This window comes from Mastomys coucha, chromosome X (assembly GCF_008632895.1).
Source record: "Mastomys coucha isolate ucsf_1 chromosome X, UCSF_Mcou_1, whole genome shotgun sequence".
In the NCBI taxonomy this organism is placed as follows: domain Eukaryota; kingdom Metazoa; phylum Chordata; class Mammalia; order Rodentia; family Muridae; genus Mastomys; species Mastomys coucha.
Window position 1 is genome coordinate 107,013,638 of NC_045030.1, and position 16,250 is coordinate 107,029,887.

General features: G+C 33.7%; 1 protein-coding gene across 6 annotated transcripts in view; it reads left to right on the forward strand.

The window, feature by feature from the left end:
- Positions 1-16,244, forward strand: part of LOC116088090 (putative P2Y purinoceptor 10) — a 23,062-nt gene extending 6,818 nt beyond the window's left edge. For 3 of the 6 annotated variants that reach the window (XM_031366677.1, XM_031366669.1, XM_031366649.1), the window contains exon 2: positions 14,348-16,244. In XM_031366677.1, coding sequence (XP_031222537.1) covers positions 14,540-15,598 — 1,059 coding nt within the window. In that variant the 5' untranslated portion in view covers positions 14,348-14,539 and the 3' untranslated portion in view covers positions 15,599-16,244. Of the gene's footprint in view, positions 1-9,161; positions 9,201-11,432; positions 11,577-14,347 lie in introns of those variants that run through there. The other 3 variants (XM_031366680.1, XM_031366660.1, XM_031366688.1) reach the window with 2 other exon arrangements.
- The last annotated feature ends 6 nt before the right edge of the window (positions 16,245-16,250 follow it).

The following is a 16,250-nucleotide window of genomic DNA, read 5'->3' on the forward strand; positions in this document are numbered from 1 at the left end:
AAAATACTGATACAACATCCAGGTTTATATTAAAAAATATGTGTTTGTGGGAACAGAATATTATAAAGACTATTACCCAATCCCAAGTGGCTATCTCTAAACAGTTGTATTTATAATCAATACACTATATGTGTTTATCTCTATATATATTATAAAAATAATATATTATATATTATATATTATATGAAATATACATAATACATATATAACAACAGTTATATATATATATATATATCTTATTTGTTATAGTTTATTTGCCTCATGATAAATGTTTTCAAATAAGCAGCATCATATTCTACAAAAATATCTGCTGGGGTTTGTGACCCTATTAAACTATATATCAGGCTGGGGAGAATGTACATCTGTCCTACTGATTCTCTGTGGTGATAAAACACTAATAAATAACAACTTAGGGGAGGGAAGTGTTCATTTCAATTTAACACTCTTAGGTCAACTTGACTGAAGAAAATCAGGGTAAAGACTCAGGGCAAAAATCAGCAGAAACTGAAGCAGAGACTGAAAAACTGCTGCTTACTGCCTTGCAGTCCAAGGCTCACTTAGCTTGCTTTGCTATACAACCCAGTACCACCTGCCCAAGGGTGATACCACCCACAGTGGACTGGACCTTCCCTCCTCAATCATCAATTAAGAAAATGTTCCAGAGACTTGCATACAGGCCAATCTGATGGATTTATTTTCTCAGTTGAGGTGCCCTCTTTCCAGGTGACTCTACTGTGTGTGAAATTGACAAAAACTAACAAGAACAACTTCTAGAACTTTAAATATAATTTTGAAAGTTTTCTGAGAATTTCATACATGAATACACTTTATTTGCATCAGCCACCCCACCCTTTCCTTCTCCAAGTCCACTACCTCAAACTATTTCTGATTCAAAACCTCATCTTCTATAATTGTTGTTATATATGTATTATGTATATTTCATATAATATATAATATATAATATAGACATATATTATTTTTATAATATAGAGATAAACACATATAGTGTATTGATTATAAATACAACTGTTTAGAGATGGCCACTTGGGATTGGGTAATAGCCTTTATAATATTCTGTTCCCACAAACACATATTTTTTAATATAAACCTGGATGTTGTATCAGTATTTTGTAGATTTCAATATATAGTTCCTGTATATGTTTGGTTATACAAGGATTTTTCAGCTGTTATAAATATATCATTGTTATGTCTATGAAATTTTTATTGGGTATTTTCTTATAATTTTGTTTTTCTACTTATTCTCTTTATATCATGCACAACCACTCACGGCCCCCTCCCGATCAATCACTCCCACAATCCTTCCCCCACCCCTCCTCCTCTCCTTTGAGTTGTTGGGACCCCTGGGTATCCCTCCACCATGGCACTTAAAGTCTTTGTGAGACTAGCCGCTTCCCAGATTCCTTCATTTTTTTTTATACTTGAAAGTCATTGTTTTTAAATAGATAATATGTCTTTTTTGCTTTATATTTGCCCTTTATTTCCTCTTTGCTTTGTATTATTATGCTGGCTAGAGCTTCTTGTTGTATCTTGAATGATGACACTATCTGCAACGGATTTTGTTGAGATGGTTTCTGAACATTTATATACTTTGCCTCCATCCTGACATTGTATTTTTTTTCATCCAGCTTTTATTGATGGACTTGTGGCTTATTTCTGTTTTTATTACAATGAATGATACTGCTATTAACATTCACACATTAATTTTATAATTTTCGAAGTTTTAATTTCTTTGGTTGTAATACATGGAGATTGACAGCTTGAGTCATACAGTAATTCTATGTGTAACATTTTGAGGTACTTCCAAAGTGTTTTACGAAGCAGCACTATATTTGATGTTCTAACTAGAAATGGATATACTCTACTTGCTATGCTATCCATGTTCCCTACGGTTTCTTCTTTCTGACTTGTCATTTTAATCTAGTGGGTATGAAGTCCAAAGCTTTGGCTTTTGTTACTTTATCTAGGACAGGTCTCATATACTTGTCTAACCATTTTACAATTAGATTTACATTAACTAGAAAATTCTAGCCCGATATTTGTTCCTCAAACCCCATCAACACAGTACACTTTCTGAATCACACATTGTCCATCTAAAACATCAGTTGTGACACATGAAATTGGATAGGATTATGCCTCCTGGGACTTTAACTTTTGAGCAAAATGGGTAGTTAAGGTCACCTCTAAGTGTTCTTCCCACTGAAAGTATTAAGTTTGCTGTAATCTTCAGGAGGTGCCTCATGAAGAGGCCATAATATTGCAGTTGTCCACCTTCATTTATGTTTACACATTGTGCAGAAACATTTGAAAAACATACCAGAATTTGGTTCTTGAGCTAATGGACTATATCCTAACACATAATGGCCCTGACTGCGAAGTTGGATTTACTTTTCATGGAGGTTATTTGTACTTTTAGAGTTGCTAAAATCTGGTATATATAATTTACACTTGATAATGGATTACTGCTATACATTTACAAATCTATGGTTTGAAAGGGCCAGTAAGCCTCATTTAAGAAGACCAGCTCAAGGACAACTAACAATTCTAACAATACTTACCTGAAAAGGATGACAGCTTTCCCTTCCAAATTACAATAATGTGCAATGTGATTCACTTACTTATAAGGAGTTTCCATAAAAGCTCCTTATATAGAGTATTGTCATCTGTTGACACCATAAATATTATTTCTGCTGTATTACAACCTTGATTTGCTGCAGAGGGTGTTTCCTGAAAACCAATAGACATTAGACATGTGTGGATCTTTTAGTATATTTATTTTCTTAGTTTATTTGGTGACCAGAAGCTGAAGAGCTTATAGTCATGAACTAGAAGGTAAGAAGTATAATATCAAGGTAAAGTACCATGGGGTCTTAGTGTTGAGCATCTTTTATTCTGGCACATACTTGGTAGGTTCTTCACACATCTTTATATGGTGGAAAGCAAATCTCTTGAAAGCATTTTTGTAAAGTTGGCAGTTCCATCATAAAGATTTCACTTAACCACTTTCCCCCAAATCTCACCCTTTACTGTCATCATATTGATGAGTAGGTTCTAACATACAGATTTTAGGGGACCACAAGTAGCACAAACAAAAAATAGGAAAGCCTGAGTAGTTTACCCAAATGTAGAAAAATGGCACCTCTAAAACAGCAAGTTTATCTCTCACCTTTATTGGGTTATGTCAACATAGTCCATACAAATAAATAGACATTCCACAGAGCTAGAAGATTTGTGATTTACACACTGTGCCTTACATCTTGACACTTACTAGGACTAGAATGATGTTCTTGGTTTAGAAACATGAGAAAGTGGGGTAGTGCGTCTTGAAAAGAATCAGAGACAACTACCAAACAGGATGCTATCATAAATTCCTAATGCAAAGGTAAAGAAAAATCTTTAGTCAGAATTCAGGGGCCTGTTTTGACTAGAGGGAACACAGAGCAGTTTAGATGTTTACTATTACTAGCTTCACTTGTGCTTCTTCCACTTCAGATTTATTATCTGTGTGTTTCCAGTCAGTGCTTTTCTTTAAGAAAATTATTTATGTAATTGGAAACTTAAAAGATGATATTTGTTTTAGTTGAACTAAATTGCCCCTATGACAACAGAAGATAAGTTTGCTTTAATAGAAAATGAAAGTGCTTATAGGTTATCAACATGAAGCTTCAGCTTCAAATTCAAATCCATGGGCTTTAACTTTCCTTTGGCCATTTCCTCTTACATATTAAGGAATAAGCAATTCTATTCTGTATTTCCACATATTTGATATTTATAATTATAATGGATACATAAATGATATTCTACAACTTTATTGTATTTAGGAGTGATTAAAAATTTTCAAAGGCAGTATTTTGAGTCCTTCTATTGCCAAATCATTCCTTGGACTACTATAATCTTTTCACCATATTCAATAGTCATTGACACATTTAATTCTAATCAGGTTAGTGAACATCAGATTCATTAAAATCCAGGAGAAATTCCAAAATTCATCTATCAGATAATCTAAATGATTTCCCTTAAAGCATTTCATGGAAATGTCTTCAAACATATTAAAATCCTGTCACATGCCTGATTATCTGGAATCAATCTCTTGTACTGAGATTTTAGAGTGAAAGCTAGGGCTCTGGCTGTCCCAAGAAGCTTACTTTGTTATACACCCCAATAGCCTAATTAAAAATTTTTAAGCAATAGCAAAAAGTAGAAAGAGAAGATGGCCACACTCTGAACAGGAGTAGAAAAAGGGGACCAAGGACTATAAGTTCATGTGCAGAGCTGATGTGAACTTTAAATTTAAATAGAGCAAGAATCCGGGCCAAAAAGTATTACTAAGCTGTCCTTATGGATCTAAGGCCTAACTCTGTGCCATCAGCTGATGTAAAACAAAGACATACATAAAAGTATAGCAGAGATTTCAGGTCCCTTCCGTTTTTAGTAACCTTCTGGGTACAAGTAAGGCATCAGTGGCATTTTAGCATAAGCAGCTTCCTATTAGTTGTTATATACACAGCTTTGCCTAAGGTAGGGTTCCATTCTTGTGAGAAACAAAGACATGGAGAAGTCATGAAGATAAAGACCCCCATGAATATAGAGCCACTGACTCCTTCCCCCAAACATGCAGAGCTACACACCACCTAATGGTGGAAGCAATAAGTACATGAAAAATGTTCAAGATCCTTGCCAACCAGGAAACATAAATCAAAACATTGCCACTTTGTTTTGATAACCCAGAATAACTGCCACCAAGGAGAAAAAAAGTATTGGTATTATGTGTGTATTGTTTGAAGAAGATATTTCCCCCATAGGCTCAGATATTTAAAGATGTGGTCCCCAGTTGGTGACACTGTTAGTGGAAGTTCTGGAATCTTTACTATGTTATGGCTTTGTTGGAGGAAATGTGTCACTGGGGTGGGATTTGCACTTTATAGCTTTGTTCCACTTGCAGTTCACTCTCTGTTTCATGTTGTTGGCTGAAGATATGATTGTTCAGCTTCCTGCTCCAGCTGCCTGCTGGCATGCCTCCTCCTCTTGCCATTATGATCTTCAGATCTGGAATTGTAAGCTAAAGTAATTTTAAGTTCTTGGTCATAATATTTTTATCTCAGAAACAGGAAAGTAACTAATACAATATTTAAAAAAGGAATTATTTTCTCCTGATAATTAAAAGGTTTATTAGTCTAGCTGATTTATAAAAATCTTTATGGGAAGTCTTCAAAAACCTGAAAGTAGAAGTGTCATGTGATTCTGTAATACTTCTTACGTATATATCTGAAAAATAAACAATACCTAAATATTTATATTTATTTCACTACTATGCACAATAAGCATGGAATTATCCAAGCTACAGTTCAATGAAAGAATATGTAATGGAAGTGTTGTATAATAGGGGTATTAGTCAAGCATGAAGAAGAAAATGATTTCATCACAAGGAAAATGAAAAAAAAACCTGTTTGACAAAACCCCTGTTTGACTGTCAAACCCGTTTGACAGTCTATTAGACAAAATAAGCCAGACTAAGAAACACAACTATCACATTTCTTCCCATGAATGAAGAGTTTATCATTATGCATGTATAATGAAAGTAGAAAGTAGACAATTTGGAGTGGGGTGGCCATTGGGAAAGAGGAAAAAGAAGGGTAAGAGAGAATGGGGAAATAAGCAAATTAATTATGTACATGTATGAAAATATCCATAAAGAAAACTACTCTTCTGTAAAACTGCTATGTTCTAAAAAGAGATAACTGCAACTTATGCTTTTTATTTTACAGTACTATCTACAATTGAAAAGATATGGAATCTTCTTAGGAGCTCATAAAATGGTGTGTGTGTGTGTGTGTGTGTGTGTGTGTGTGTGTGTGTGTTCATGCATGCGTCATTGAATAGCTAGAACTATAGCTTAGCTGAGCTGATAAATGAAAGGTTCAAGGCAGCAATAGGTACCAACTTCATACTTTTACGTTCAGCTATTCAATTGTTCTGTGATCATTGAATTATTATTTCTTCTTCCTAACATTTTATTGGTACTCTTCTAGAGCACCCCTTGATCAACACTTCCCAAATTCCCCAAACCCTGTAAAATCATGTACATGCTTCCAGTTGCCAAATTATAGGTTATATTTCTAAACTTTAAAATAGATTGCATTAATCTATATGATGTCTATCATCATGCTCCTATCACATTGCTTTAATTACTATCATTTTAAATGTGAAAGTCTGCATCTTCTATGTTTTCTCTCTTGTCATAAGTTCTTTGCACTTTTGGAGAAAGATTTCTGCATTATTTTGTCAATAAGGCAGCTATGATTTGACAGGTAATGCAATTAATTTGTAGAACAACATGGCTCCATTGCCATTTTAACAACATTGAAGCTTCAGTCTTAATTCATTTTTAAAAGCTTTTTAAGTTATTAGTGAAGTCTTCATAGCCTACACTTTTCATTCTGGTATGATCATTGATTGTGAATTTTGTTTTCTTTCTTCCTAGGTTCATTTGATTTTTAAAAGAAAAATTTATAATAAAATTTGACTGATTTCTGTTAATATCCAAATTTAGCCATGTAAACATTGGCATACTGTTGTTAATAATATTTTTCATGACCCTTATTCTTTTCAGTCAGTAATGTCTTCTCTTTTAACCCTTGTTTTTAGTAAGTTGTGGTATTTTTTCCCTTAATTTACCTTTGCTAGTAAAGTTAAAGGTTTCACAGTTTTGTTTATGGATTCTAGGAATCAATTTTGTCTTCCTTGTTTTTTCTATTATTTTATATTCTTTTTTGCTTATTCATATTGTAATGTTGCAAGATTTTAATTTAGTGTTATTTTTCTATTGATGCTTGTATAATATAGAATATTATATCATAGATTTCAAAATGCTGTCTCTTTTAATATATCTTTTAATCTAAAATTTTCTCTAGAGACTAATTAAAACATTTTTATATTTTTCTCATGATGTTTTTATCCATGTTACTAAACAGTTTGTAAGTTACTTTATATTTGCTAAAGTACAAAATTTCCCTCTCTTAATTCATCTTTCCTTTTTCTTATTTATTTATTTATTTTATTATTTATTAATTAGATATTTTCTTTATTTTCATGTAAATTTCACCTTTCCCAGTTTCCCCTCCAAAAAACAAAGAAACAAACAAAAACAACAAAAACAAACCCCTGTTGCCTCCCCCCCTCCCCATGCCTGCCACCCTACCCTCTCCCACTTTCTGGCCCTGGCATTCCCTTACACTGGGGCACAGAACCTTCACAGGGCTGAGGTCCTCTCCTCCTATTGATGATTGAATTTGCAATCCTCTACTATACACATGCTGCCAGAACAATCAGACCCCTCCATGTGCAGTCCTTGGTTGGTGGTTGAGACCCTGGGAGTTCTGAGGGTACTAGAAAGGCTGGAAAACATCTTTCCTTTTTCTATGTTGCTCAACTTTGCTTTGAATTATTGAGCTCTTATGCTAGCTAGCTCACTGTTCAGGGAGCTAAAATTAAGGCATATGCTATGCTTTACTTATTAGTAGATTTGTTTTAGTGTTTTAATGCAGAGAATGAATTAAGGGTATTTTGCGTATTAATAATTCATTCTCTCTGTTCTCTGAGGAGAACATATAGTTGAATATAATCATTCATCTTATTCCATTTTACCAATGTGTACCTTTCCCCCAACGTGACTAATTTGCTTATATTTGATTTAGGACATTAGATGTTAATGGGATTCTCAAGTATTCATTATCTCAATATTTCATGGTATTATAATATTATTTATTTAATATTCTATTTCCTTGTTATTTGTGTTACATAGACATTTCCTTGTGAATATTTGAACTTTCTCTCTATCTATCTATCTATCTATCTATCTATCTATCTATCTATCTATCTATCTATCTATCTATGTTCTTTTGGCTTTCACTATTGAGTTATTTTCTCAGTTGTTTGTGTGAATATCAAGTAATTCCTTACCTTGAAGAACTTGAAGATAATATCAACTCAATTTCAATGAGCTTCGATAGAAGAGACTAGGAAGTTAAACAATAGATGGAGACAAAGGCTGTCATGCTGTCATGTTAGATTAGAACTGACTGAAGCAGGACAAAAGAAGTTACTATATATTTTAAAGTTCAGGAAAATAGAAATATGATTCATTGACTATGAATGAGGCTAGTCATTGGTAAACATGTTCAAGATATGTGTTGTAGGGGTTGAGTCTATGTCATAGTGGCCATATAACACACTTCCAAAGGAGTAGGAACATTTAAAAAATACTAAGATAACATGCATATGAAGGAAGTTATAACTTAAAATTAATTCTCCAAATAGTATAAAATTATGTACCTGCTTCCAGATGTCAAATTCTGAGTTGTTATGAGGATTAAATCATATAAGGGGGTATAAAGTACATTAGGAATTTCCAGTAAATTCAATTGTCATGAAATATGGTATTCATGCAGTTGTAAGTTGCCAAATACATCAAAAATCCAAAGAAAGTTGAGGATGATAGGGCTTATAAAGTCATGAGTGGTTTCCTGAGGTAAACGAAACTTAAGCTGAGCTTTGAAATGTATTTATATTTGTCTTCTCTCATGACTCAGAAGAATTTCACAAAACAAAAGAATAAAAACAGCACGCATCATGTTATTACTATATACTAGATGCAAACATTGTAAAAATTAGCTTCCTTCCTTTAACATATAAACAATGGTGCACATTGTATAATTTACAAGACTGTAGATAAGATAAATCAAGAAAAACAACTCATAAGCACAGATATTTGTTTTCAAACTAAGATTTTTCTGAAAATAGTTATAGTATTTAGTTTAAAGTTTAGTTTAGTATAGTTTAGTTAAAGTAGTTATACTACTATAGTATATTTATGGTTAAGAAAAAAAACAAAGCCAGAAAATTAAATTTAAGTTACATTGGCACCAGATAAAAAACAATTTGAAATAGGTGGTTTGGGGACACAGTTTATGAGTTTTTCCAAATTCTGGGGGAGGGGGTAGTAGTAAAGTCAGAAATAGATTTTACTGTTAAAATGAAAATCAGCTACAAATGAGCAAAGTGTTTTTACCAGTTATATTCTGAAACCAAAGAAAGTCTTAAAGTCACTGTGTCCTTTAACTTTTATTGAACCTTCTGTTTTGAAGTTCCTGACACTGGAGGAGGACTAGGAAGTTTAAGACAAAGTAAGTTGTTTATAGTACATGTTTTGTCTTGACGTGGTTTGAATTTTGGGAAACATTGTTTATACAAGTTCTTAAGCCACAGCATGGCAGTGACTCTCAACATTAAAAAATAACTTTTGTGTGGAACTGGTTGAATAAGATGTTTTAGAAATAAGTTCAATAATCTTTGCTCAAAGATGCATTGGATAATAAATAACTAATTTAGATAACTGAGATTGTTTTCCACTTATGAAAGATTTATTTTTTTAAACAGAGCCCTGAATATTTTTAAAAACTTAAAGATTATGGAGTATTCTAACTTTTTAAAATTAGGTTTCTTTTTATTATTTTATGTGCTTGAGTTTTCTGCCTGCATGTATGTTTGTGTACTATGTGTGCCTACTCTATTAGGAGGTGGTGTAACCCCCCTGTAGGGACTGGGAATCGAACCCCAGTCCTTTGCAATAACAAGTGCTCTTAATCACTGAGATAAACCTCCTTTAATTTTTTATATCAGTAGTATTATTAGTGGTATTTTTCCCAGGATATCAAGAGGGGAGAGATAATTGAGTATAGGTAAAGATGCCAGACCATATTAGAAATTGTTGGAAATTAGACCACAAACTTGTCAAAAAAATTTCCTAATCTCCAATGTGGAAAAGAAAAAATAGTGAGTTAAAAAATTTAAAAATGTTTGTGGCCGAGCAGTGGTGGTGCACACCTTTGATCCCAGCACTTGGGAGGCAGAGACAGGTGGATTTCTGAGTTCGTGGCCAACCTGGTCTACAGAGTGAGTTCCAGGACAACCAGGGCTATACAGAGAAACCCGGTCTCGAAAAAAAGAAAAAAGAAAAAAAAATGTTTGTGAGTGGAAAAAAAATCACTTTTCTGAGCTAAAACAATTCTTTCTGGTATTGGAGGTGTGTTAGAGCAGTTATTTTCAGAATGATCCCCAAATCCCATGTGATAATTCTTAGAAATGTTTATTAGTGGTCTCCATCTCAGATCTACTGAATGAGGAATTCTGGTAGGACTGTATTTTAGATCACTCTGAGGAATGATTAATTTGAGGACCATGTGTTAAGGTATTTGGATTTGTAGTTACAGGTTTATTAAAAGTGTAACTTTCAAGATTCTTTTTCATTATGCTGTTAAGGTAACTTGTAGTTTTCCAACTACAGCTGATCCATTAGCTTGGTGCTGAAGAATGAGCGTACAATCTGGAGGTCTATTGTGCAATATCACAAAATAGCAAAGAACACTTAGAATACGGGAGAGTTGCTAGCAGGAAATCTTAAGTGGTCTCAAGAAAATCATAAATATATGAGGTAAAGGATATGTTATTTAGCTTTATTAAAATATTTAACAATGTATACAGCTATGCTCAGCATATGGGTTCACAATTTGTCACCTATCATTTGATTGAGTCATACTTAACTATATCATGCTACTACTAGATAGCTAGGATTTGATCTATTTGGAATACCAACATAATTGATATTGTGATATTACAGAAAAGAACATGGACTTTGAAGTTTCATATGGGAAACCTTCTTGGATAATTTGAAAACACATTTAATGCCTAGCAGTCCAACTTAAAATTTAAGAAACAAGTTGCTCAAAGATATAAAGATGGGTGTACAATAATGTTAGTATAGCTTTTATTTTTTTTTTGAGGAAAGATCTCACATGGCACTAGGTTGCTATTGATATATCTATGCTATGATGATGACCTTGAACTCTTGATCTTCCTGTCTGAACCTCCCCACATTGGTATTGTAGGCAGGTAACACCATTCTGGACTTTCTAATTGTTTCTAACAACAAAGAAAATGGTAATCTACTACAATGTCCATTAATTAAATAAATTATACTAGATAATTCTGAAAAAAATGTAAATGTCATTTAAATTTATGATTTAGATGTTACTGACATGGAATTTTACACTATGATCAAATGATTAAAACTGTTTATAAAGTTATATGTATATATAAGTCAAATTCAATTAAAATGGCTCCATAAGAATTAGTTTATAAATCAGCATACCTAGAAAATTTTCCTGGAAAGTTATAAATGAAAATGTTGAGCCATATAACTCATGTTTATATAAATGTCTGTATATGGATAAAACCAGATTGTATGAGAATCTCAGGCTGAGTATTTTACATTAATAAAATTTGTTTTGTCTTTACTTATCTCTGTTTTCTAATAGAACTCATTTCCTTACTGTAGAAATAATGAAAGATCAAGAATAACATAAATAAGTTTTTTTTTTAAAAGGCAGCTTCTTATACAAACTTATCATCATGGACTAAAATCATTCATTTAAAAATAGTGTATTTGCCCTGGAAAAATTGGAAGGAAGAGATCCCTCTTGTTTTAGCAGTTCAGTGTCAAGGTTAGTGGTCTAAAACCTGGCATTAGTTCATTTCTGAACATTTGTGTTATTGTATAATTATAAAAACGTGCTTTCTGCCTTCAAAGTTCCTAGAACAGTAGATATTGTTCTGTGGTGACAGGCAAGAGACCCCAGTTCAGCCATCACCACTAACTTTTTGTGCGAATTTGTAACTTTTAATTTTCCCTTTTCTGGCATTGTTTTCCTCTTTTAAAAACTAACTGTTTCTTATCTAGATACCTATACCAGGTCTATAACTTAGGAATCTATAATACATCTAGAAATGCAAATCTCTAGAAAATGATTATGAAGTATGGAAGCTTAAAACAAGAATAAACCAAGTCTTCTAAAATACTGTGGAGAGGATTTTGTTTCTGGAGTTTGCAGAATGTCTATTGATCTCTCCTTTAATTTTTCTATTAATGGGGTTTCAAACAAACCCCCTTCAAGTATATTTGAACATTGGTGTACTTATGACACCTGGTGGTCAAGCCAAACATCACAGCTAAATTCTAATCCCCAGACACTCATTCATCCCCATTCATTCTCTTCCTCTCAGAGACGTTCTGTCTCTCATATTCAACTGTCTTTCATAAAAGTATTCACCGAACAAACAGTCAACAGACACTTCACAGATTCAAGACACTTTACTAGACTTATTTTTTTTTTTTGGAAAAGATTTTATAAGAGGTTGAGTATTTGACACATAGGAGATTTCTAGCTGTTTCCCACAGGAATGACACCTGGAAAGGAAAGTGACCTCTTGATGCTGGAAATATTATGTGATAATCACTAAAAAGAATAGACAGAATCATGGAGATGGTGAAGCTAGAAAAATGACTTTTTAAACTTGTGGATGTCAAAAAATGCTTCATGAAGGAAGTGATTCCTGTCTTTTGGAAGCCTCAGTTTGTTCATCTGACAAAGCAGCCATTACATATCTCTGTCTCATAACATTGGTGTCAAAGATTGATAGAGTCTACACACAGTCTTTATTATAACATCTGACCAAAATGAACATTTAGTAAAATTGTTATTTGTGTTTATAGTGAAACCAAAGATGGTAGTATTTGAATACTCCACCTTGATTGGATTTGCAAGTATTTTTTTTAATTAGCCTGAATATAAACAACACAATATCAATTATTTCACTTAGTCAAGAAAATTATAAAAAGGTGATAGTGTTGTCACTATTTACACTCTACTGAACCAATTTCCCTATTCAGCTGCATATTTAACTCAATGAAAAAAAATCAAAGTAGCTGTTTGCCTGAATGACCTGGTTGTTTGACTAAGCACTGAACTTTAAGCTCAGTAAATACAGTTTATTCAAGAGTTACATGCACTCACTGCAGAGACACCACATAGGTTTTAACACTGTATGGGCTTTGTACACATGGTCAGAGACCCTATGCTACTTTCCAGACTAAATCAAGAGACATTGTAACATATGCATTTTACTTGGCCACTTGAGTACTTATTACCATTAAGTCTGTCTCATTTTTTGGCCTTATTAAATGTGTAGCTCTTTCCAGTACTAAAAGTACAAAGAAGCATTAACATCTTCTTTATTTTTTGTGTTTGAAATCAATATATAAAACATATTTCATAAAAAATATCAAATACTTAGCAGTTAAACGTTTGCTTCAAGGATAAAATTAGCTGTACTGTAGTGGCTTTTGGCCAAAAGTAATAATGATCTAACATAAAACAAAACCAAGAACAAGGACAATGTCATATTAGGAAATGAATGTTTAATCTGGATAAGGAAGACTTGAGAAAAGACATGATTGTTATCTTGAGATATTTGAAGAACCTTTATGTCTAATAGGGAGTAGACTACCTTTGTCATTTTGACAGGAATAACTAAGTTAAAACAACAGGGGAACAGATTTTAAGTCACTACATAGATGGAAGATATTTCTAAAATTGATGGTCACTGAAAACACAACGTTTACATGAATAATTTTCACTGGAATTGAGAACTAAAGGGAAGGAACCACCACTTGTTTCATGTATGACAGGATTCCATCTAGAGCTTTTGGTAGTTGACTGAAGTACTGAGAAGAGAGTTGCAATGTATCTGAGTGTCTGAAGCTGTCATAGTACTGCTATTAAACACAGACATTTTGTGGAAAGAGCTTATAAAAGGTGTTACAAACAAAAAAAACCATGATTTCAGTCAAATTTTGAAGAAGGAAGCTGTTTTTCCCCCAAGACCTTAACATCCAGAAAACCTGGTGACCTGCAAGTCCTTGCTTAGAGCCTTAATCTATGAGTTGTTCACGTGAATTCATAGCTCACTTTAGCATCCATCTAATAACTTATACAGTAACTATTGAACATGTACTAAGATTTCATTAACCCAGAGATGATGACAGTAACTCTGCCAAATCTCAAACTGTAGGCAGAAACAGTTAAGTAAATCCAACATGGAATTTCACAGGGTGTTGGGATATTTGTCCATTATTTGTCCATGAGATCTTGGTTAGCTATGGAACTCTGGTAATTCTTTGTCAGAGTAAAAACCTGACAAAGTTTGTTGGTCAAAATAAGATCTTAAAAGATCATGTAAACATAGCTGAAAATATGTTCCTTACTACTATTTATCTTTTGGCAAATTGCCATGCTATTTTAATCTTTACATAGACGAGACCTTTCAAATTTATGAAAGTTCATATTTAAACATCTCTGTGGTAGAAATACAACCAATATACATATTCACATGTGTTGACATGACTCTGACTCTATCTTTGTTCTATTTTCCACAGAAATCACCATGCAAATGCTTTTCCTAAAGAAGAAACATAAACACTCAAGATGTAACAGCACAAACAGTATGAGAGTAAAGTACACTTATCTATAGATGCTGTTTCAGTACTCCATCTTTGGAACCACCTATATCTTTTGGCAGGAGCCATAATTCCACAGTTTTCCTTGCTGAACATACTGAGATATTCAAGATGGGCAGCAACAGTACCGGCACTGCTGAGAGTAACTGCAATGTCACATCTTTGACATTTCAGTACTCTCTGTATGCAACCACCTATATCTTCATATTTATCCCGGGTCTCCTGGCTAACAGTGCAGCCCTGTGGGTTCTGTGCCGCTTCATCAGCAAGAAGAACAAGGCCATCATCTTCATGATCAATCTCTCAGTGGCGGACCTTGCTCATGTCCTGTCCTTACCTCTTCGGATTTACTATTATATTAATCGTCACTGGCCATTCCAGAGGGCCCTTTGCCTGCTGTGCTTCTATCTAAAATATCTCAACATGTATGCCAGCATTTTTTTCTTGACATGCATTAGCCTTCAGAGGTGCCTCTTTCTCCTCAAGCCATTCAGAGCCAGAAACTGGAAGCGTAGGTATGACGTGGGCATCAGTGCTGCTGTCTGGATCATCGTGGGGACTGCCTGTTTGCCACTGCCCATCCTGAGAAGTGCTGGCTTAGCCAATAACAGTGAATCGTGCTTTGCTGATTTAGGGCTTCACGACATTAGTATGATATCATCCATTGGCATGGTAACTGCGGCTGAACTTGGAGGGTTTGTATTGCCTGTTGTAATTATTACATATTGCACATGGAAAACAAGAAAATCTTTACAAGAATTCCAAGATCCACCTCAGAATATTAAAGAGAGGAAAAAGGCTTTGAGAATGGTTCTAATGTGTGCAGTGGTATTCATAGTCTGTTTCACTCCTTACCATCTCAACTTCCCATTCTTTATGATGGTAAAGCAACGTGTCTTCTCGAACTGTTCCTTTATTAACAGCACTCTATGTTTCCACATCATTTCCTTGTGTCTTGCAAATCTGAATTGTTGTCTTGATCCTGTTGTGTATTATTTTATGACTTCAGAATTTCGTGATCAATTTTCAGAACATGGGAGTTTGGTGATCCAGTCATGTTTGCGTTGTAAGGACAGTACTTTGGAAATTCGTCAGAGGAAGGAGAATCTTCAGACTATCTCTCTGGAATGTTTGGATGTTCCAACACAATGTGATGAAATGGTTATCTAAAATAATCTTTATACTCTGTCAGTTGAGCCATTTCGAAGTGATTCTGGGTATCATGAAGAAACTCAGCCACTTCACTCAAAATAATCTGTCTACAGGAGTTCTCTGTGCTAAGATTATTAGTGGACTATGTAAGAAAAAAATATCATCCTACAATGTTATAATTGAGAGAAATAATCGCATACCTGTTCCTCAGTAATGGAGCCAATAGTCTCATCCTTAACTGAGGAAAACAAAATACATCAAAATCTAGTGAACATGTACAAGTTATCTCAACCTTAAAAAGTCTACATTAGAATATGACCCTATCTTTATTTAGAAAACATACACTACTTGGGCCAATTATGTTACAGAGGGATGGCTTTTCATATTGATATGGATTATGGAAATTAGTAACAATATAACTTAAAATATCTATAAGATTATCTTTTTCCTCACTTTGAAGAAAAAAATCAATTCAGATGAAAATTACCGTTGAAGTCACAGACAATGCAAACACCTAAAATAGAATTGTACTCTGCACATTTAAAAATGAGGTTAAAGGCTTAAAACAACTAATCTGTCTGAATGGCTGTGAGTTTGTGATGTGATACATATTTTTGTTTACTGTCACTAATTGGGAATTATTCTCCCATGTCTTTATTAGGATCCACCT